The sequence below is a fragment of the Melanerpes formicivorus genome, unplaced genomic scaffold (genome assembly GCF_026170545.1).
Source record: "Melanerpes formicivorus ecotype bairdi unplaced genomic scaffold, bMelFor1.0.p_v2 SCAF_115, whole genome shotgun sequence".
Taxonomy (NCBI): Eukaryota; Metazoa; Chordata; class Aves; order Piciformes; family Picidae; genus Melanerpes; species Melanerpes formicivorus.
In genome coordinates this window covers 635,392-655,688 of record NW_027142467.1, presented here as the reverse complement: position 1 = coordinate 655,688, position 20,297 = coordinate 635,392, and the positions used below count along the sequence as shown (strand labels likewise).

The window sequence follows — 20,297 nt, the reverse complement described above, 5'->3', positions numbered from 1 at the left end:
CCTGCCCTGAGCTGGCTGCTACGTCTTTCATCTGGGGGTGTAGCCAGAGGAGACAGCTCACAGAACAGCCACGACCCCCCACACTTTATTTTTCCCAGGGTTTCTAGCAGAAATCCCTCTGGGCAATCACAGAAATGTTTGGGTTGGAAAGGCTCTCTCAGATCACCCAGGCCAACATCAACCCAACGCCGCCGTGGCCACTAAACCACATCGCAGAGTGCCATGGCCACACCTTTCTTGAACACCTCCAGGGATGGGGACTCCACCACCTCCCTGGGCACTCCCTAACTACTCTTGCAGCAAAGAAATTGTTCCCCATCTCCAACCTAACCCTCCCCTGGCACAATTTCAGGCCACTTCCTCTCCCCCCATCATCTGATCCCAGGTTTAGCAGAGCTCAACCCTCACCTCACTCCAACCTCCTTTCAGGGAGCTATAGAGAGCAATGAGGTCTCCCTTCAGCCTCCTCCACACCACACACCCTCAGCTGCTCCTCCCCAGCTTTGTTGCCCTTCTCTGGACATGCTCCCTCTTGGTGTCCAGTGATAAGACAGGGGGCACCGGGTGCAGGCTGGAGCAGAGGAGGTCCCAGGTGACCATCACTGAGAGGCTGCTGGAGCCTGGAGCAGGCTGCCCAGAGAGGTTGTGGAGTCTCTGCTCTGGGGACTTTCCAAACGCAGCTGGCTGTGTTCCTGGGTGCCCTGCCCTGGGTGCCCTGCTCTGGCGAGGGGTTGGACTGGGTGATCTCTGGAGGTCCCTTCCAACCCCTAACGTTCTGTGACTCTTGGCGCGAAGGGCTCCCAAGATGCACCCAGGGCTTGGGAAGCTGAACGCCGGCGCCGCCGGCCCGCGGCTCACCCCTGGGCTCTGCGCTAGGACAGCGACCCCCGCGGGGCGGGGCCGGGGGGCGGGGCACGGGGCGGGCGCGGGGCGCGGGGCGGGGCCGGGGCGCGGGGCGGGGCGCGGGGCGGACGTGGCCTCTCCCTTCCGGCGGCCGCGTTTTGGCGCGCGGGGCGCCAGGGCCGCTGGGCTGCGGGCCGGTGCCGCCATGTCCCGCTCGGAGCCGCTGCTCGGTGCCGCCGCGCCCCGCCCGCAGCCGCCGCCCGCCGAGCCCGCCGCAGCCATCGAGCGGCTCTGCCAGGAGCTCAACCTGGACGCGGGCAGCGCCGCCGAGGCGCTGCGGGACTTCACGGTGCTGAGGGGCACCTACAGCCTGGAGGTGAGGCGGGGGAGCCGGGGCCGGGTCCCGGCGGGGGGTGGCGGCGGCGGCCCGGGCCCCGCAGTCCCCCGCAGCCGCCGCTCCCTGTCCCGCAGGGCGAGGCGCTGCACTGGCTTGCCTGTGCCCTCTACGTCTCCTGCCGCAAGAGCCTGGTGCCCACCGTGGGGAGCGGCCTGATGGTGGGCAACGGCGTGTCGCTGACCAGGATCCTGCGCTCCGCCAGGCTCAGGTGAGCTGTGCCCCCTGGCGAATTGCCCCTGCCCGGCCCCTTGCCCCTCGCTGCTTCCCCCCCTGTGCAGCGCCTGCCGGTTCGCTGCTGCGCCGGGGCACCGCTCCAGCGGCTCGCCGCTGTTCTCCCGGCTCCAGGCACGGCCAAAGGCATGTCCCGAGGGGAGAGCTGAGGAGAGCCACAACTCCTCCCCGGTTAAGAGGGGAAATAAGATACAAATCCCGAATATTCAACCGCAAGCCTTTGAAGAAAGACCGGCGGCAGGCCGGGGATTGTTCCACCCACGTCAGTTATTCGCTTTTCCTTCTGCGGTGAAGTGGAGCGCAGGCAAAGCCTCTGCTGCGCTGCGGGCAGCGGGGATGGGGCCGGGAGCTGGCCAGGACTGCGGCTCCCTGCCGGGCAGCGCCGCTTGCCCCGGCTCTGACCCGGGGTGGCAGAGCTCGGGCGCTGCACCTCGAGTGCCGAGTTCAGTTCTGGGCCACTCCAAGAAGGATGTTGAGGAGCTGGGGCATGTCTGGAGGAAAAAAATGAAGCTGGGGAAGGGTCTGGGGAGCAGTAGCTGGGGATGCTTAGTGTGGAGGAGGCCGAGGGAGACCTCACTGCCCTCTACAGCTCCCTGAGAGGATGTCGGAGTTGGCTGCACAAGTAGTAGGACAAGAAGCGGTCTCAGACTGCACCAGGGGAGGTTTGGGTAGGACATTAGGAAAAACTTCTTCACTGAAGAGTGATTGAGCCCTGAAACAGAGCAGTGGTGGAACCACTGCCCCTGGGAGGGTTCAGAAGATGTGTAGATGTTGTACTGAGGGCAGTGTCAGGTTAGTGTTTAGGCCTGATGAGCCTGGGGGTTCTGATTCCATGACCTTGGTGTGTGTCTCCTTCCACCCTGGGTTTGTGTAGGTGACTGTGACTGGCACAGGCTCTGGTTCCTAGTGGCGTTGCCCCTCCTGCCTCCCCCTGGACACAGGCAGAGCTGTGCAGGCTCCTCCATCCCACCCTGCCCTGGCTGGCACAGCTCTGCCGGCAGCCCTTAATTCCAGGAAGGCTCTGGAGGGGCTGGAAGGTGTCCAGAGCAGGGCCACGAGGAGGAGCAGAGGGCTGGAGCTGCTCTGCTCTGGAGCCAGCCTGAGAGAGTTTGGACTCCTTGGAGAAGGAGGAGACTCTGAGGAGACCTTCTGGTGGCCTTCTAGTGTCTGAAGGGGGCTCCAAGAAAGCTGGGGAGGGACCTTCTGGCTGTCAGGGAGGGATAGGACTGGGGGGAATGGAGCAGAATTAGAAGTGGGGAGATTGAGCTTGGCTGTGAGGAAGAAGTTGTTGGCCAGGAGGGTGGTGAGAGCCTGGCACAGGCTGCCCAGGGAGGTGGTGGAAGCCTCCTGCCTGGAGGTGTTTGCAGCCAGGCTGGAGGTGGCTGTGAGCAAGCTGCTGTGGTGTGAGGTGTCCCTGCCCATGGCAGGGGGTTGGGGCTGGCTGAGCCTTGAGCTCCCTTCTAGCCCTGCCAGCTCTGTGATTCCCTGCCTGTTCCTTGAGGAGACTCAAGGAGAGAGACCCAGGTGCCTGCAGGTGACAGGCTCAGAGTGTGTGGAAGGCTGTCCCAGTGACTGGAAACCTGCAGCTCCATCAGAGGAGTCTGTAAGGAGCAGCTCTGGTCGGCCTGGGCCTTTGGAGAGCTCCAGGCTGGGGGAGTTGGCTCAGGCTCAGAACAAAGCTGCCTTTTCTTTCTCTCTTTTTTTCTTTGAAGTTTAATTCAGTTTTTTAGCAAAATGAAGAAGTGGATGGACATGTCAAACCTGCCCCAGGAGTTCAGGGAGCGAGTGGAGAGGCTGGAGAGGAACTTTGAGGTCTCCACTGTGATCTTCAAAAAGTTTGAGCCAATATTTTTGGACATTTTCCAAAACCCTTTCGAGGAAACTCCCAGGCCCCAGCGCAGCAGGAAGCAGAGGTATGGGCAGGGCTCCTGTGGCCTGTCCCTGCCACAGGCTGGTGGAGGTTAAGGTCATTGTGCTTTCCAAGCCAGCTCCTTGGTGCTGACAGCCACTACAGAGACCCCTGGGCTCGCTGGGCACTGCTCCTGGCAGAGCTTTCCCCTGGGCTCTGCTTGCCCAGCAGTTCGTTGCCACATGCAGGGACTGGCCCATAGTGGGCTGGCTGTGTGTGGAGGGGAGAAGTACAGTGGGGTGGGTCAGACCAACAGCTGCTGGGAGGGTGACCTGAGTGTTAAGGGTCCAGGCTGGGGGGTGTGAGGTGTTTCTGCCAGCTGCTCTGTGTCCTCTGGCTGTGAGGGGGGACGGCTGTCCAGCTAAAGCTCCCCGGCACAGCTCTGTGTCTGAGGCAGGAAGGATGCTCCAGCTGCTGCAGCTCTTGGGTCAGTCCTGTGGTGGTGCCCCACTGATGTTCCTCCCCTGGAGCAGTGTGTGTTGGTGCCAGCACAGCTTTAGCTTCTCTGTGGGCTGGCTGAAGCTGTTGGCTTCCCTGGGTCTTCCAGCTCCATGGGCTTGGATAAGTGACCCCAAGCAGGGCTCAGCCGGTGAGCTGCAGCTGGGCGTTCGGAGGGGTGCCCGAAGCTGCAGCAAAGCAGCTAGGAAGCCCCAACACCACTTTACACAGCCCTTGGAACTCCTGCACTGCCTGCAGCTGCAGAGGGCTTCTGTGAGAGCTGGGACAGCAGCAGGGTGGGTGACAGGCCAAGGCAGCTGCTGGCTCCAGAGGGGGCCAGCAGGTTGGGGATGCTGTGCAGGATGCTCTGTGGAGCTGGGCAGTGAAAGCTGAAACAGGGACCTGTGGCTTAGGTTGTGTCTCAGTGTGAAATGAAGACAGGCAACAGCTCTGGGCATTATTCTGAGCCAGGAAGCAAAAGAAGCTGCAGCTCCCCAGAGCCAGAGGCTGACTTGTGCTCCTCTTCCTCCCTGCCAGGCGAGTGCTGTGTGGCGTTAAAGACCTCTTCAAGTTCTGCTGGACTCTCTTTGTGTACACCAAGGGTAGGCTGGCTCTCTGCATGGTTTGCATGGCTCTGGCCTGTGGTGGTGCTGCCTGACCTGCTGTGCTGTCTCTTGAAGGTAATTTCCGTATGATTGGGGATGATTTGGTCAATTCCTACCACCTGCTGCTCTGCTGCTTGGACCTGGTTTTTGCAAACGCTCTCTTGTGCCCCAATCGAAGAGACCTGCTGAATCCAGCCTTTAAAGGTATGCTGGGGAGAGGTTAGTGAAACTAAGCCGTGGTTTGTTCTCTCTTTCTGAACGAAGCTGAAGGTTGGTTGGCTCTTTCTGCCCCTCCTTGCTCTCAGGTTTGCCAGCAGACTTCCACGGGGCGGAGCTCACGGCCTCGGAGGAGCCCCCTTGCATCGTTGCCACGCTGTGCGAGCTGCACGATGGGCTCCTGGTAGAGGCAAAAGGAATCAAGGAACACTACTTCAAGCCATACATTGCAAAACTGTTTGATAGGAAGGTACAGCTGACTGAAGAGCTCCTGGGAGTGCTCAGATGAGTGAGCTCCAGCCCTGCAGGGCAGTGTGCCAGCAGGCAGTGAGGGTGGGCTTGGGTGAGGTTTGCTTTGTGTGCCTTTCAGCAGGGGCAGAATTTACTGCCACTGCCACTGGTGTGTGCTGAAGGGTCCCTGTGCCAGTGGGGAGTCTTTGCTGCCCTTCCTTGGCAGTGTGAAACTGAGCTGTGGACCAAGCAGGCACAGCAGTAGCCTCGTTGTGACTCCCTGGATCAGTGTCAGCAGCCCAGGCCCTCCTGCTTGGCTTATTGCTGAGCAGAATGCTTTGGAAGGAAGAGTTTGGGGTTGCAGCTGACAAACTGTTCTGGCTGCTTTGATCCTGCACATTTCTTTCCAAGCTCTGTGGAAGTCTCTGTGTCCATCAGCTGAGTCCCCAAGCCCTCAGTGGAACAGAGGTTGAGCAGCAGCTCTGTGTGTGAGGAGTGAGTTTCCCTGGGGCTTGGGTGGAGCTGGGCTTTGTCCTCCTCAGTTCATCTTGCTGATGGCATCCTAGTCCTTTGGGCAAACCAGAAGGTAGCTGTGCTCCTGAATCCCACCTCCTTTTGGGTTAAAAACCTCATGCCCCCCACCCTGTTAGATGGAACAGTTTGGATTTCATCAGTAAGAGCTTGCTGGTTTCTCTCCTTAGATCTTGAGAGGAGACTGCCTGCTGGATCTGTGCAACTTCACAGAAAACAAGTGAGTTCCAGCTGCTCTTCTGAGCTTGGGGTTTGCTTTCATTTCTGAAACACAGGGTCCTGGGTCCTAAAGCTCAGCTGCTCCTTTTCTCTCACCATGCCCACTGGGTTTGGATTATTTGACAGTCAGAGCTGCTCTCTGGATGCTTTCTGGATCTGGGAAGTACCCAGTGTCAGGGGCTCAGCTTCAGAGTCTCTTCCTGAATCACAGAGTGTTGGGGTCTGGAAGGGACCTTGAAAGTTCAACCCAGTCCAACCCCCTGCCAGAGGAGGAGTACCCAGGGCAGATCACACAGGAACACATCCAGGCAGGTCTTGAATACCTCCAGAGAGGGAGACTCCACAACCCCCCTGGGCAGCCTGCTCCAGGCCTCTTGTCACCCTCTCAGTGACAAAATTTTTCCTCCTGTTTCCATGGCACTTCCTCTGCCTCAGCTTCCACCACTGCCCCTTGGGCTGGCATTGGGCATCACCCAGCAGAGCCTGGCTCCAGCCTCTGGGCACTCACCTTGCAGGAATGAGGTCACCCTCAGGCTCTTCTGCTCCAAGCTAAAGAGCCCTCAGCTCCCTCAGGCTCTCCTCATAAGCAGAGACTCACCCCAGGCTTTGTGATGCTGCCCTCAAATGCTGGCACCTGAAACCTGTCAGTAATCCAAATCAGAACCTCCACTCTGAAGTTCCCAGATGTGCTTCTGTACACACTTCAAATGTTGTACCTGAGCAGGGAGGGGTTTAGGTTCCTTTCTCAGGCTCCAGCTGAGTGTGCAAATATGTGAGTGGCACAGAAGGACTCGAAGGGAAAAGCAGCAGCAGCTGCAAAAGCACAAAGGGGAGGCAGGGGAGCTGCTGGGGGAGGCAGGGGAGCTGCTTCAGAAGGGTTTTCAATTCACTTCTGAAAACCAATGGAAAAGCAAAACAGGAGCAGCAGCTGCTTTGGTTTGCATCCCTTGAAGGTGGCTTGGGTTGGTTGGGGTTGGTTTGCCCCCTCCCAAAATACCTCACAACTTGTGGCTTTGTTTGCAGCATTTTGAGACTCAGTTGTTTTAACAATGAGGGCAAGGCTCAGAGCTGGCTGTGGAACTGCTGCTGGGAAGCACAGAGCTGCTCTTAGTGCTTCCACTTGAAGATCAATAGGATGACTTCAGTGGCAGTGTCATGTGGAGTGACAGAGTAGTTCCTCTTCCCTTACAAGGAGCTTGGCACAGAATCATAATTGTGGAGTCCCAGAATGGTTCAGGTTGGAAGGGACCTCAGAGCTCATCTACTCCAAGGCCCTCTCCTCTAGACTCTGGTGCTCCAGGCCTCATCCAACCTGGCCTTGAACACCCCTAGGGAGGAGGCAGCCACAGCCTCCCTGGGCAGCCTGTGCCAGAGTCTCACCACCCTCCTCCTGAAGAACTTCCTCCTCAGCTCCACTCTAACCCTGCTCTGCCTCAGCTTCAAACCATTCTCCCTTGTCCTGCCTCCAGACCCCCTCATGAAAAGTTCCTCTGCAGCCTCCCTGCAGGATCCCTTCAGGTCCTGGCAGCAGCTCTGAGGTCCCCCTGGAGCCTTCTTCTCTGCAGGCTGCACAGCCCCAGCTCCCTCAGCCTGTGCTCCCGGCAGAGCTGCTCCAGCCCTGGGGTCATCCTTGTGGCCTGCTCTGGCCTCACTCCAGCTTCTCTGTGTCCTGATGCTGGGGACAGCAGAGCTGGAGGCAGGATTGTGAGGATTAAATATTCCTGGTTCAGTTGGGTTAGCTGGGACAGAGAAAAGCAAAGGTTTGTTCTGCCAGTGGTGGTTCAGAAGCTGGACCCAGGCAGCCAGCTCCTCATTTGCCTCTGTGCCACTGGGAGAATTGGGACCTGCCAGAACTGATGGCAGCTGCATTTGAATGTGCTCCCTGGAGCAGCTGAGTGCTTCCAAACACTTACCCACAGCTGGGGTGGAAGCAAAGTTGAGCCAGGTGTTGGAAGGGTGGTCCCTGGGGCGGATCCCAGAGGGAGCAGGGGAGGCTTCAGGCAGGGGCAAGCACAGGCTAAGGGCTTGGGGCAGGGAAGCCTTGGCCACAAGCAGCACTGCTGCCGCAGGCAGTGAGCTCTTGGAACACATTCTGGTGGTGTCCCTCCAAGCCTCTGCTGGTCCTGCCTTGGTTTCTGGAGCAGTTCAAGCCCTGCCACTGCCCCTGGGCTTCTCTTGCAGGAAAGCACTGAACAAGGAGTACGAGGAGTACGTGCTGAGCGTGGGGGACTTCGACGAGAGGGTGTTCCTGGGAGCTGATGCTGAGGAGGAGATTGGCACTCCTCAGAAGCACCCTGCAGAGGTGCCAGCAGGGAAGGTGGCAGCCAAAGCTCATGTGGAGTGTCATCTGCAGCAGCACTTTGAAAAGGTGATTCAGGTAGCCTCTGTGACTCACTGAGGTGATCCTTGAGTGTCTTGAGCCTTGTCCTGAGAGAGAGCTGATGGATGACATTTGCAGGCTTCCTCTGCTCTGGCCCTTGGCACCAAGGAGCAGAGGCTGCCCCCTCCTCACCCCAACCTCCCTGCAGGGAGCTGCAGAGAGCAAGGAGCTCTCCCTCAGCCGCCTCTGCTCCAGCCTCAACCCCCCCAGTTCCCTCAGCCCTCCTCTAGCCCAGGGGCTCCAGGCCCTTCTCCAGCCTGGCTGCCCTGCTCTGCACAGGCTGCAGCCCCTCAGTGTCCTTCCTGCAGGGAGGGCCCAGAGCTGAGCACAGCACTGAGCTGTGGCCTCCCCAGTGCTGAGCACAGGGGGATGGTCACCTCCTGGCCCTGCTGCCCACCCTGCTTCTGACCCAAGCCAGGCTGTCCCTGGCCTGCTTGGCCCCCTGGGCACTGCTGGCTCCTGCTCAGTGACTGCCAACCAGCACCCCCAGGGCCCTCTCCCAGCTGCAGCTTTCCAACCACACACCCCCCATAGGGTGGTTGTGACCCAGGTGCTCACCTCATGCCCTGGGCAGCTCACCTTGCTGTAGGAGATCAGAGCAGTCAGGAGCTGCCTTGCACAGCCCCCTGCTGCCAGGGCCTGATCTGCTGCTTGTCTTGTGTGTGCTGGCACTCAGGGTGCCCTGCTTCATCACCTTCCCTGGCACCCAGCTCAGACTGATTTCACTGCATCACCTGCAGAAAGCAGAGTACAAGTAGGTCAGTGCAGTCAGTGCTGCATGCCTTGGGTCAGGGGAGGCTCCAGTGCCACCATGGCAGCTTTCCCCTGGGAGCCTCTGCAGGGCAGCTCTGCCATGGACTGCTGTGCCAGCAGCCAGCGTGCTCAGGGAGTGCCCATGGAAGCACAGGCTTGCCTGGCCTCTCTTCAGCAGTGTGCAGCTGAGCTCAAGGTTTTACAGGCTTTAAACCCCTGGGAGTTCATTTCACTCTGCCTGAGGGTTTGTGAAGTTCTGTCTCTGTGGAGCCTTGGGAGAGCTTCAGCCACCTGCAGTCCCTTCCCAGCTGTGGAGGCAGCCCTCAGGCAGCAGGCTGGAGAGGCCATCGCCAGCTGTGGAGGGGTTTTGCAGGACCTGGTCGTTTGAGAGGCTTTTGGAACAGTTGTGTTGAGTGCTCTCATTGCTCTCTGCCCCACAGCAAAGGTCCTTTGCACCCTCCACCCCCCTGACTGGGAGGAGGTACCTGCGGGAGCAGGACGCTGCCATCACGCCCGTGGCCTCGGCCACGCAGAGCGTCAGCCGCCTGCAGAACATGGTGGCAGGGCTGAGGAACGCTCCCAGCGAGCAGCTCCTGGCTGTCTTTGAGTGAGTACCCCCCCTGCCCTGCTCCCACAGGCAGCAAGGCCTCTCTTCCTGCCTGGCACTGCTCCCTTGCTCCACTTTGACTTCGTGCTGCTGGCTGCTGGGAGGTGCTGCCTGCTTCTGTGCTACTTGTGTTTGAAACTGCCTTCAGTGTTCCAGATGAGCTCAGCTGCAGGAGCAGAGCTGAGCACCCCCAGCCTGGGTGACCCTCCACAGCCTGGCACCACATGGTGCTAGTGCAGATGCTGCTGATGGGAATTCAGCTGCTTGCAAGCCAAATGCTTTTGTGTTTGAGGGCTGTAGAAATATAGCTGAAGTAGCAGACCCAGCAGCTGCACTGCCAGAGGCCCTGGGGAAGGAGGCAGATGTTGGGGTCAGCAAGCTGGAAAGAGTTGGGAAGATAAGGCTAAAAGCAGCCTAGAGCTCTGCACCATAAGAGTGCTGGAACACTGCAGCAGGCTGCCCAGGGAGGTGCTTGGGGTCCCATCCCTGGAGCTATTCCAGGTGAGGCTGGAGAGGGCTCTGGGCAGCCTGCTCCAGGGGAGGATGTCCCTGCTGGGGGCAGGGCTGGGACTGGATGAGCTGTGGAGCTCCCTTCCAGCCCAAACCATTCTGTGATTCTATTTCACCTTCATACCACCCCGGGGTCCCTCGGCCCAGCCTCACTGCCTATGTATCAGCAACTGGTCTCAGCCCCCCTCGTTGTCCTGGAGGCCATCCCCAGGCTGTACCCTCCTCCCTGAGCCATGGAGTCTGTCCTGGGGCAGGCAGCCCAGCAGCAGTTAGAGCACTCCTGGGCAAGAGCCTCTTGCTCAGCCCTCGTAGCTGCTGTGTGCTGCTGGGGAATCTTGAGAAGTGGCCACTGGACACAGCCCTAAGCTTTCAGTCTTTAAATCAGGCTCCTGGGGGTGTGCTGGCTGTAGGGAAATGCACTATGGTCTAGCCATGAGGTCTGTGGTGACAGGTTGCGCTCAATGATCTTTGAGGTCTCTTCCAACCTTGGTGGTACTGTGAGACTGTAAACCATGGCACCAAGGGCCACATCCAATCCCCTCTTGAACCCCTCCAGGGATGGGGACTCCACCACCTCCCTGGGCAGCACATCCCAATGGCTAACAACTCTCTTGGTGAAGAACTTTCTCCTCACCTCCAGACTGAACCTCCCCTGGCACAGCTTGAGACTGTGTCCTCTTGTTCTGGTGCTGCCTGCCTGGCAGAAGAGCCCAACCCCCACCTGGCTCCAGCCTCCCTGCAGGGAGTTGCAGAGAGCAAGAAGGTCTCCCCTGAGCCTCCTCTTCTGCAAGCTAAGCAACCCCAGCTCCCTCAGCCTCTCCTCACAGGGCTGTGCCCCAGACCCCTCCCCAGCTTTGTTGCCCTTCTCTGGACACCTTCCAGCAGCTCAACCTCTTTCCTAACCTGAGGAGCCCAGAGCTGGACACAGGACTGCAGGTGTGGCCTGAGCAGTGCTGAGCACAGGGCAGGATGAGCTCCCTGCTCCTGCTGGCCACACTCTTCCTGCTGCAGGCCAGGATGCCCTTGGCCCCCTGGGCACTGATAAAGCCTGACAAGAAGGATGTTGAGCTGGCCAGGGCTCCAGCAAGCAGGAGGCTGGGTGCAAGGCACAGAGCTGTGCTGGGGGCTGCCTGCAGCGTTCTGTGCTGCTGGGTCAATTAAAATCCCTTGGAAGCATGCAGTGAACTGAGCAGCTTTGCCCTCAGTTTATTTCAGTCCTGGCTTCTCTGAAGAGTTGAGTCTCAGCCTGACCCTTTCCCAGGGCAGTGGCCTCTGCCTGGGGAGTCTGGCATTCAGAAGGAGCATCTCCAGGCAGATTCTCTGCCCCCTTCTTCTGATAAGGACTCAGGGGTTTATCAGCTCCTCTCTGCCTTTCCAGCAATAACAAAGTGTTTGGGGGAAGCTGCTGACCCTTCTGGGGGCTCCCCTGGGCCCCCTCATTCCTGGGTAGTTTGTGTAGTCCCCTAGGTGCAGTTGGTTCTGTAGCAGCCTTCCTACCAGCTTAGAGTCACAGAAACATTAAGGTTGGAAAAGTCCTCTTAAGAGCATCGAGTCCAACCATAACCCAGCTGCCCTGACCCCTAAGCCCTCTCCTGAAGCACCTCTACACATTCCTTGAGCCCCTCCAGCGCTGTAGTGGTCAGGGACGGAGATGGGGGACAGGGGCTGCAGGTCTGGGAGGCAAAAGAGACAACAAACAGCTTTAGAGGAGCAGCTTGAGGGGAGGCTGCTGCACAGCAGGGAAGAGCCTGCCCTGCAAAGCACAAACTGGAGCTCAGTTCATCACCCAGGCAAGAGCTGCTCCCCTGCTCCCTGTGCCTTGGCAGCACCAACAAGAATCACAGCACCAGAGAACTCTTTGGGTTGGCAAAGCCCTCCAAGAGCATCCAGGCCAGCATCAGCCCAACCCCACCCTGGCCCAAGTGCCATGGCCACACACTTCTTGAGCCCCTCCAGTCATGGGGACTCCACCACCTCCCTGGGCAGCCTCTGCCAGGCCCTGACCACTCTGGCAGCAAAGACATTTTGCCTCCTCTCCAACCTCAGCCTCCCCTGGCACAATCTCAGGCCAGTTCCTCTCCTTCTCTCACCTGAGAGCAGGGAGCAGAGCCCAGCCCCCAGCTCCCTGCAGCCTCCTCTCAGGGAGCTGCAGAGAGCAATGAGGTCTCCCTCAGCCTCCTCTGCTCCACACCCAACCCCCCCAGCTCCCTCAGCTGCTGCTCCCCAGCCCTCTTCTCCAGACCCTTCCCCAGCTTGGTTGCCCTTCCCTGGCCCTGCTTCAGCCCTCAGTGTCCTTCTGGGAGTGAGAGACCCAAAACTAAACCCAGGATTTGAGCTGTGGCCTCCCCAGTGCCCAATGCAGGGCACTGCCCTCCTCCTGCTGCCCACACCATTGCTGCTCCAGGCCAGGATGATGGTGGCCACCTGCTGTAGACCTGCTGTGCCAATCCCTGACCACTCTTGCATCAAGGAATCTTTTCCTCATCTCTAACTCTCCCTGAGCTGCAGAGAGCAATGAGGTCTCCCTCAGCCTCCTCTCCTCCAGACTAAGCAACCCCAGCTCCCTCACTGCTCCTTGTACAAGCTGCCCTCCACTGCCCTCACCTCCCCTGCTGCCCTTCTCTGGACATGCTCCAGCCCCTCTGGCTAGCAGATCGGTTTCTCTCCTGAGTGTGCTGCTGCAGCTCTTGCTTTCTCCTGCATGTGTCCCAGACACCTGGCCTAGCCCCTTGGGACAAGGAGCAATGTCTGAGTGGTTTGTGCTCCCCTCTCCTGTCAGAGCCAGCACAGCTTACTGCCTGCTGAGCAGAGCTCAGTGTAACCAGGTCCTCTTCATTTGTGTGGTGGGTTTGCTTGGTTGGGTTTTGGAGCTGGAAGTTTATTGATTGGTTTGAAATTAGAGAGGAGCAGATTTGGATTGGATATTGGGAAAGAGCTCTTTCCACTGGGGCTGCTGGAACCCTGCCACAGCTTGCCCTGGTGAGGCTCCAGCCCTGGGGCTAGGCAAGGGGAGGCTAGACAGGGCTCTGGGCAGCCTGCCCCAGAGGAGGATGTCCCTGCTGAGTGCAGGGGGGTTGGGCTGGGTGCTCCTGGGAGGTCTCTTCTGTGATTTCTACACAGGTCTCTGTTTCTGTCTGCTTCAGGTCCTGTGCCCGCAGCCCCCTGGAGAGCATTGTGAGCAGAGTGAAGGAGATAGGTGAGACTTTCTGCTGCAGCTACACCCAGCCAGCTGATGAGCAGCCAGGATCTCACATAGGTATGGGCCTGGGGTGCAGGGGATGGATGTGTCAGACATGAAAGCAGGGCAAGTGGGCTGTGTGGGTGCCCCATGGGCTGGGTGTTGAGCACAGTGCAGCTGTGACCCAGCACACAGCAGGCAGGAGCTGCTGCCAGACAGAAAGCTGTGGGGAGCAGAAGGTCCTTACAGAGTGACTCCAGGGTTTGCAGCTCAAGAGAGGGCAGTCAGGAGAGCATGGAAGCTATGGACACCCATCTCAGGATGATCTTCCATAGAACCCACTCTGCAAACCCCTCTCTGCAGTCCTCACTGCTGGCTCAGTTGGGCTCCCTTAGCCATTGTCTTTCTCTGGAAGGCAGGGGAAAGGCTCAGGGAGTTGGAGGCTTAGGGGGGAGATGGTGCAGCTGTGCAGGAGCAGTGATCTTGGTACTATGCAGTCACTCAAATGCAGGTCTGGAATGGCTTCTGCTGGCAGCTTCTGGGACTTAGTCCAGCCAAGCCCACCCACAGAGCCTCTGCCCCACTCTGCATGTTGAGTTTTCTGTAGCCCTGGCTACATTCTGTGTTTTCAGAGTGGGTTTTGTTGTTGTTGCTCTAGGCCTGTGGCTGCAGCAGCACCTGAGCACCCTTCCTTTTCTGCAGTGTGTTGTGTGGGAGAGCATCCTGCCGGACTTCTTTGTGAGCATCTGAAGGGTGGCTGGCAGGAGTTAGCAGTGCTGTGCTGTCCACAGGGCAAGGGGCAGGACACAAACTGGAGCACAGGAGGCTCCACCTCAACATCAGCAGAAACTTCCCTGCTGTGAGGCTGCTGGAGGCCTGGAGCAGGCTGCCCAGAGAGGCTGTGGAGTCTCCTTGGGAGACTTTCAAGCCCCACCTGGCTGTGTTCTGTGTGCCCTGCTCTGGCAGGGGGGTTGGACTGGATGATGTCCAGAGGTCCCTTCCAGCCTCTACCATGCTGGCAGCTTTTAGCACAAACTGGGGCCTTGTGTTCTTCTGGGGCTTAGAGCTTCTGGGAAACTGAATGCAAATAGGAAGATCAGTGCTGCAGCTGCCTGCAAGGTGACCTCACTGCACCCATGGAAATGCTTCTTCCTCTCCAACACTCCTAGAACTGCACTCCTGAGACTGGTGGATGTCTGAACCTGCTTTTGATTTGGCACTCTCAGGGGAGAGCAAGAGTTGGTCCATTGAGAGCCTCTGTGCAGGCATTGCTGGACTTGCCTGTCTTGGTTTTCCATTCCAGACTTTGCTGTGAACAGGCTGAAGCTGGCAGAGATCCTGTACTACAAGATCTTGGAGACTATAGTGGTGCAAGAAACAAGAAGACTGCTGGGGAAGGATCTGACTGTAAGTAAAGAGCTGGTCAAAGAAGAGAGCACTACTTGCAACCCTCCAGGAGGTTGTCTTCAGAGCAGAGCACTCTGCATGCAGTGTTAGTATTGAAACAGGGCAGATGGGGGGGCCCTCAAATGCAGTGCTTACTGCTGTGGTGTAGTCCTGCCAGGAGTAACCAGCTGCATTGGTGCTGCCTTCTAGGATCAGCACTTAATGGGCAGATAACTTTTGTTCTCTAGCCATTCAGTCATAGCAGTTGGTCAGCAGAGCATTTGCTCTGCTCTGGGAGGCCGCTTCCTTCGGCCCTGGCGCGGTGGGTTTGGCTTTGGTGACGTCCATCTGCTTCTGCTCCCTTCTAAACCTCCCTGTGAGAAGAGGAGGTTGGGGAAGGTGGGAGGAAGCAGTGGCCCTTCTCTCCAGCAAACAGCTCTGTAGTGTTGATGCCACAGCCCTCCCCAGAGCCCAGGTGATGTTTTGTGTGGTCTCCTCAGGCCCTCTTGGAGCAGGATGTCTTCCACCGCTCGCTGCTGGCCTGCTGCCTGGAGATTGTGCTCTTCGCCTACAGCTCCCCCCGGACCTTCCCCTGGATCATTGAGGTGCTGGACCTCAGGCCCTTCTATTTCTACAAGGTAAAGAAAAGCTCTTGGGGCTGGACCTGTAGTAAAACTGGCTGAGAGGATAATGCTCTTCCTTCCTTGGTAGTCCCCTAGGAGGACTGATGCTCGGGAGACATCCAAACCCCCCTGGGCATGCCCCTGTGGGAGCTCCTCCAAGGGACCCTGCTCTGGCAGGGGGCTTGGACTCGACCTCCAGTAGTCTTTTCCAACCCTACCCTTCTGTGATTGCCTATTCTAAGTTCTGGTTGTCCTTCAGTATGTTCTCTGCAGTGTGCAGTGCTGCAGCTGAGGCTGAAATTCAAAGCAAAGCCATTTTGTGAATGGCACTAAGCTGTCCTGATCAAAGACAGGCTTCCTCTGTGTGCTGTTCCAGCCCAGGGGTTGATGCTCTTCATACTAACTGCAAGCTCCCTCTGCCCAGCAGTGACACAGTAGCTGCTTTGGGCTCCTAGTGGTGGCCTCAGGTTTCCCTTCTAAGATATGATTCTCCTCTTAGTTTTGTTTAGTGTGGCAGAACATAAGCTCTCTTCTCTGGGTGTTCTCTGCTTTTGCTCTTTCCCCATGGTGCCTCCTGCCTACCCTGTCCCTCCTGGCCAGTCTGATCCTTCCCTCATGCACCTCTCTGCCTCCTCTTTTCACACAATCACAGAACTGTCAGGGCTGGAAGGGAGCTCAAGGCTCAGCCAGCCCCAACCCCCTGCCATGGGCAGGGACACCTCACACCACAGCAGGTTGGCTGAAGGCCTGCAGAGGCTCTGTGCCTAAATGAATCTCTGAGAGGTCTTGCTGCTGTTTTCTCACCAGGGAAGTTGTTTTCAGAGGTTTCCCAGGTTCAGACTCTCTGTTGTAATCCCAGAGAGTTCTACATTGCAGTCTTTAAGGTCAGTCTTTCCCCCTGGAAGCACTGGGAAGCCCTCTCCTGTGTGTGAACTGTTGACCCTCTGATTTGGCTGCTGCCAGCCACCTCTGCCAGGGCCTTCAGAGCTGGCTGGATAAGCTGCCAGGCATGACCTCAGGCTGTCCTCTTGAGGCTTCACTCAGCTGGGGAATACCTGAGGTGTAGCCATGTGGGGGCCAGCAGCCTCCTCTTGGTTGGGAAGGATGCCTGAGGTCCTCATTTAGATGTCTTCAGACTTGTATAGAGTCACAGAGCTGCCAGGGCAGGAAGGGAGCTCAAGGCTCAGCCAGCCCCAACCCCCCTGCCATGGGCAGGGACACCTCACACCACAGCAGGTTGCTCACAGCCACCTCCAGCCTGGCTGCAAACACCTCCAGGCAGGAGGCTTCCACCACCTCCCTGGGCAACCTGTGCCAGGCTCTCACCACCCTCATGGGGAACAACTTCTTCCTCACAGACAAGCTCAATCTCCCCACTTCTAGTGCTGCTCCATCCCCCCCAGTCCTATCCCTCCCTGACCCCCTCCAAAGTCCCTCCCCAGCTTGCTTGGAGCCCCCTGCAGATCCTGGAAGCCACAGTGCTGGATCCCCAGCTGCCTGCTGCAGTTAGTGCTGAAGCTGTCAGCAGGCCTTGCCTTCACAAGAGAGCAGCAGCACTCATTATGCCACTGGGGAAGTTTGTCACTTTGCTCCTGCTTTCTGCAGTGCAGGTAGCTGAACACATCAGCAAGTCCTGGGCATTTTGGTGGCACTTCCATCCTGAGGAAAATAGCCTGAAACTTCCTCTGTCAGAGGTGACAAAAGTAAAGTGGATCTCACATCAGAGCACAGGGCTGGAGCAGGGCATCTCAGGGGCCCTTTAAACTCTTTTGTGCCCTGCTTTGGACTCATTCAGGCTTCTAACCGTCTCTTAAACTTTCAAACTTGCTTTCAGCCCTCTTGGTGCTGGGCAGGAGAGTTGAACTCTCTCACCTACCCAGCCCAAGCAAGTCTGCTGCCTCAGCACTGCATGTGCTTGGTGCTTCCCCTCTGGAAGTGCTTACTGCTGGGGAGGGAGAGCCTTCAGAGCCCTCCTGCATCAAGGAGACACTTGTGCACTCCCAAGTCCTGGATTGCCTTTGGGAAGGGGAACTGCAGAGGGTTTGGGAAGATTAATGTGCAAGAAGGATGCTGAGGAATTCCAGGGCTGAGGAGAAATTTTGGACAGGATCCTGAAACAAGCAATTGCTTGGGGGTGCTGAAGATGACCAACCAGACTCTGTGTGCAGCTGGTTGGTGCTGTGCAGCACCCTGGCTCTGTGTGTGTGTGTGTGTGCAGCTGGTTGGTGCTGTGCAGCACCCTGGCTCTGTGTGTGTGTGTGTGTGCAGCTGGTTGGTGCTGTTCAGCACCCTGAGTTGTTGTCTCTCTGCTCTCAGGTCATCGAGGTGCTGATTCGCTCTGAGGAAGGCCTCTCCAGGGACATGGTGAAGCATCTCAACAGCATTGAGGAACAAATCCTTGAGAGTCTTGCCTGGACTCGGGACTCAGCCCTTTGGCATGCCCTGCAGGCCTGTGAAAACAAGGTCCCAACCTGTGAAGAAGTAAGTTCTGTGTTTGCCTGCCCTGGGGGCTTCCTGTGCTGCCTTCCCAACCCCCTGCTGCTGAGGCGCTTGCTGCAGGAGCTTTCCCTGCTGGGCTGGCTCACAGGAGGAAGGGCTGCTTGTTCTGATGCCAGTGTTTCTGTTTCTCAGGTGATATTTCCCAGTAATTTGGAAGCAGGCAGTGGGGGCAGTGGAGCAGGGCATCTGCCTGTGATGCCAACCTCTCCTATCGTTCACCCTCGGGTGAAGGAGGTGCGGACAGACCTCGGCTTCAGACGTGGTGCGTGCAGGGCGCGGGGGGAGGAGCTCAGAGCTCCTGCTGCACGCAGCAGGCTGGGCTCTCAACAAAGCATTTGTGGCAGGGAAGGTCTGGGGACACCTGCTCAGGCCACTGCTGTGTCTTCCTGGCAGCAGGCCCTGGGGACAGTGCCTCCCTTCTGAGCTGGAGCAGGTCTGGCTGTGGGGCTGATGCGGGGCTGACCTCGGCAGGTGCCATCCGGCGCTGCTCTGTGCTTTGCTGCTCGGAAGCAGCAGGTCCTGCTGCTCTGTACCTTGCTGTCCAGCAGGTTTTGGGACCATCTCCTTCCCCTCCACTGTGCCCTGGTTGGGACCACACCTGCAATACTCTGTCCAGTCTGGGGCTCTACAGTTCACAAGAGACAGAGACCTGCTGGGGAGAGTCCAGCAGAGAGCCAGGAGAATGGCTGAGGGACTGGAACATCTCTGCTGTGAAGAAAGGCTGAGAGCCCTGGGGCTGTGCAGTGTGGAGAAGAGAAGGCTGAGAGGAGATCTGATCAATATCAATATCTGAGGGGTGGAGGTCAGCCTCCTTCCCTCCAGGCTGAACAATCCCAAGGTCCTCAGCTGCTCCTCACAGGCCCTTGCTCTGGGCCCTGTGCACTGTCCCTGCTGAGATGCTGTCTCCTGTGGGGCTGGCAGAAGCCACTGCAGGCTGCTCTCCCATGCTGGCTGAGCTCTTGCTGGGGGTGTCCTGGGCAGTGGTTTGGTGGAAGGGAATTGAACCTGTAGATGGTGCCAGACATCCATGGGAGACTTTATCTTGGGTATGAGAATCTGGTACCAAACACATCTCCTCGTTTCAAATGGAAGAGGTTGGGGTTGGGAATGTTCCTTGGTCCCTGACACCAGGAGCACCATCCCAGCAGGATCAGCTGTGAGATCTCCAAAGCAGACCCCCAGGAGGTTTCTGCTCTGGCAAACAGGACACTGCTCTTGCTGATGTCCTCACAGGTGGTGAGGAGCCTTCAGCAGAAAGGCAAAGCCCAGAGTGTTCTGTCCTTCAGGCTTGCTGGCAGAGCAAATCACAGTGTGGTAGGGGCTGGAAGGGCCCTCTGAAGGTCACTGAGTTCAGCACCTGCCAAGGCAAGGGTCACCCAAAGCAGGTCATACAGGAACACATCTAAGAGGGCTTTGGAAGACTCCACCACCTCTCTGGGCAGCCTGCTCCAGTGCTCTGTCACCCTTACATTGAAGAAGTTCCTCTTCATGCCTCGATGGAACTTCTGATGTTCAAGTTTGTGCCTATGACTCCTTGTCCTGGCACTTGTCCATGCTCCTGACTCCCACCTTGTTCCCCCCTTGGTCTTCTCTTTTCCAGGCTAAACAGCTCTCAGCCTTTCCTCATCAAAGATGTTCCAATCCCCTCAGCACCTTTGCTGTACCCTCTCCAGACAGTCCCTGGCCTTGAGCTGGGGAGCCCAGAACTGGACCCCACTGCAGCTGTGGCCTCCCCAGGGCAGAGCAGAGGGGCAGGAGAACCTCCCTTGAGCTGCTGGCCACACTCCTCCTGCTGCAGCCCAGGCTGCCCTTGGCCTTCTTGCCCACCAGGGCTCCTTGCTGGCTCTGTTGTCCATCTGCACTCCCAGGTCCTCTTCCCCAGAGCTGCTCTCCAGCAGCTCAGCCCCCAGCCTGTCCTGCTCCATGGGGCTGCTCTTCCCCAGGGGCAGGACTCTTCCCTTGTCCCTGCTGGACTTGCTTGATTTCTCCCTGCCCTGCTCTCCAGCCTGTGCAGGGCACACTGGATGGCAGCACAGCCTGAGGGCTGTCTCCACTGCTCCCAGTTTGGTGTCATCAGCAAACTGGCTGAGTGTCCTCTCTGTCCTTCATCCAGGTCATCAATGAAGACACTGAATAGGGCTGGACCTAGCACTGCCCCCTGGGGATCACTCCTGGCCAAAGGCCTCCAGCTAGCCCCTGCCTCACTGAGCACAGTCCTCTGAGCTCTGTCCTGTGTGAAAGCAGCAAAACAGTCAGAGATGAAGGGGGAGTGGGTGAGGGTGGAGGCTCCTGACTGGAGTTGGTTTAGAGAGAGTTTGAAAGGCAGAAGAGGGAATGCAGCATGTCCAGAGGAGCAGCACTTGCAGCTGGTGCCCCTCTGCTGAGCAGACTGGAGGCAGTCTCTGATCCTGCCTGTTCTTCACTCTGCAAATCCCCTTGCTCCCTCTTGCCTTCCATGTGGTAGCTACCTGAGAAGCCTCTTCTGGGGTAGCTACAAAAGTACCAGGGCACAGTTAGTGCAAGTCTACAGCAGGTGACCAGCATCATCCTGGCCTGGAGCAGCAATGGTGTGGGCAGCAGGAGGAGGGCAGTGCCCTGCACTGGGCACTGGGGAGGCCACAGCTCAAATCCTGAGTTTAGTCCTGGGCCTCTCACTCCCAGAAGGACTGGGGCAGGGACAGGGAAGGGCAACCAAGCTGGGGAAGGGTCTGGAGAAGAGGGCTGGGGAGCAGCAGCTGAGG

At 58.1% G+C, this 20,297-nt stretch overlaps 1 protein-coding gene across 1 annotated transcript in view; it reads left to right on the top strand.

Annotated features, from left to right (window-relative positions):
• The first annotated feature begins 1,004 nt into the window (after positions 1 to 1,004).
• The window catches only part of RBL1 (RB transcriptional corepressor like 1), a 35,583-nt gene continuing 16,290 nt past the window's right edge, over positions 1,005 to 20,297 (top strand). The window contains exons 1-14 of the mRNA XM_068167309.1: positions 1,005 to 1,219; positions 1,315 to 1,448; positions 3,184 to 3,384; positions 4,356 to 4,420; positions 4,499 to 4,627; positions 4,729 to 4,889; positions 5,572 to 5,621; positions 7,802 to 7,988; positions 9,194 to 9,360; positions 13,014 to 13,126; positions 14,352 to 14,455; positions 14,935 to 15,072; positions 17,374 to 17,538; positions 17,689 to 17,818. Coding sequence (XP_068023410.1) covers positions 1,049 to 1,219; positions 1,315 to 1,448; positions 3,184 to 3,384; positions 4,356 to 4,420; positions 4,499 to 4,627; positions 4,729 to 4,889; positions 5,572 to 5,621; positions 7,802 to 7,988; positions 9,194 to 9,360; positions 13,014 to 13,126; positions 14,352 to 14,455; positions 14,935 to 15,072; positions 17,374 to 17,538; positions 17,689 to 17,818 — 1,915 coding nt within the window. The 5' untranslated portion in view covers positions 1,005 to 1,048. The remainder of the gene's footprint in view (positions 1,220 to 1,314; positions 1,449 to 3,183; positions 3,385 to 4,355; positions 4,421 to 4,498; positions 4,628 to 4,728; positions 4,890 to 5,571; positions 5,622 to 7,801; positions 7,989 to 9,193; positions 9,361 to 13,013; positions 13,127 to 14,351; positions 14,456 to 14,934; positions 15,073 to 17,373; positions 17,539 to 17,688; positions 17,819 to 20,297) is intronic.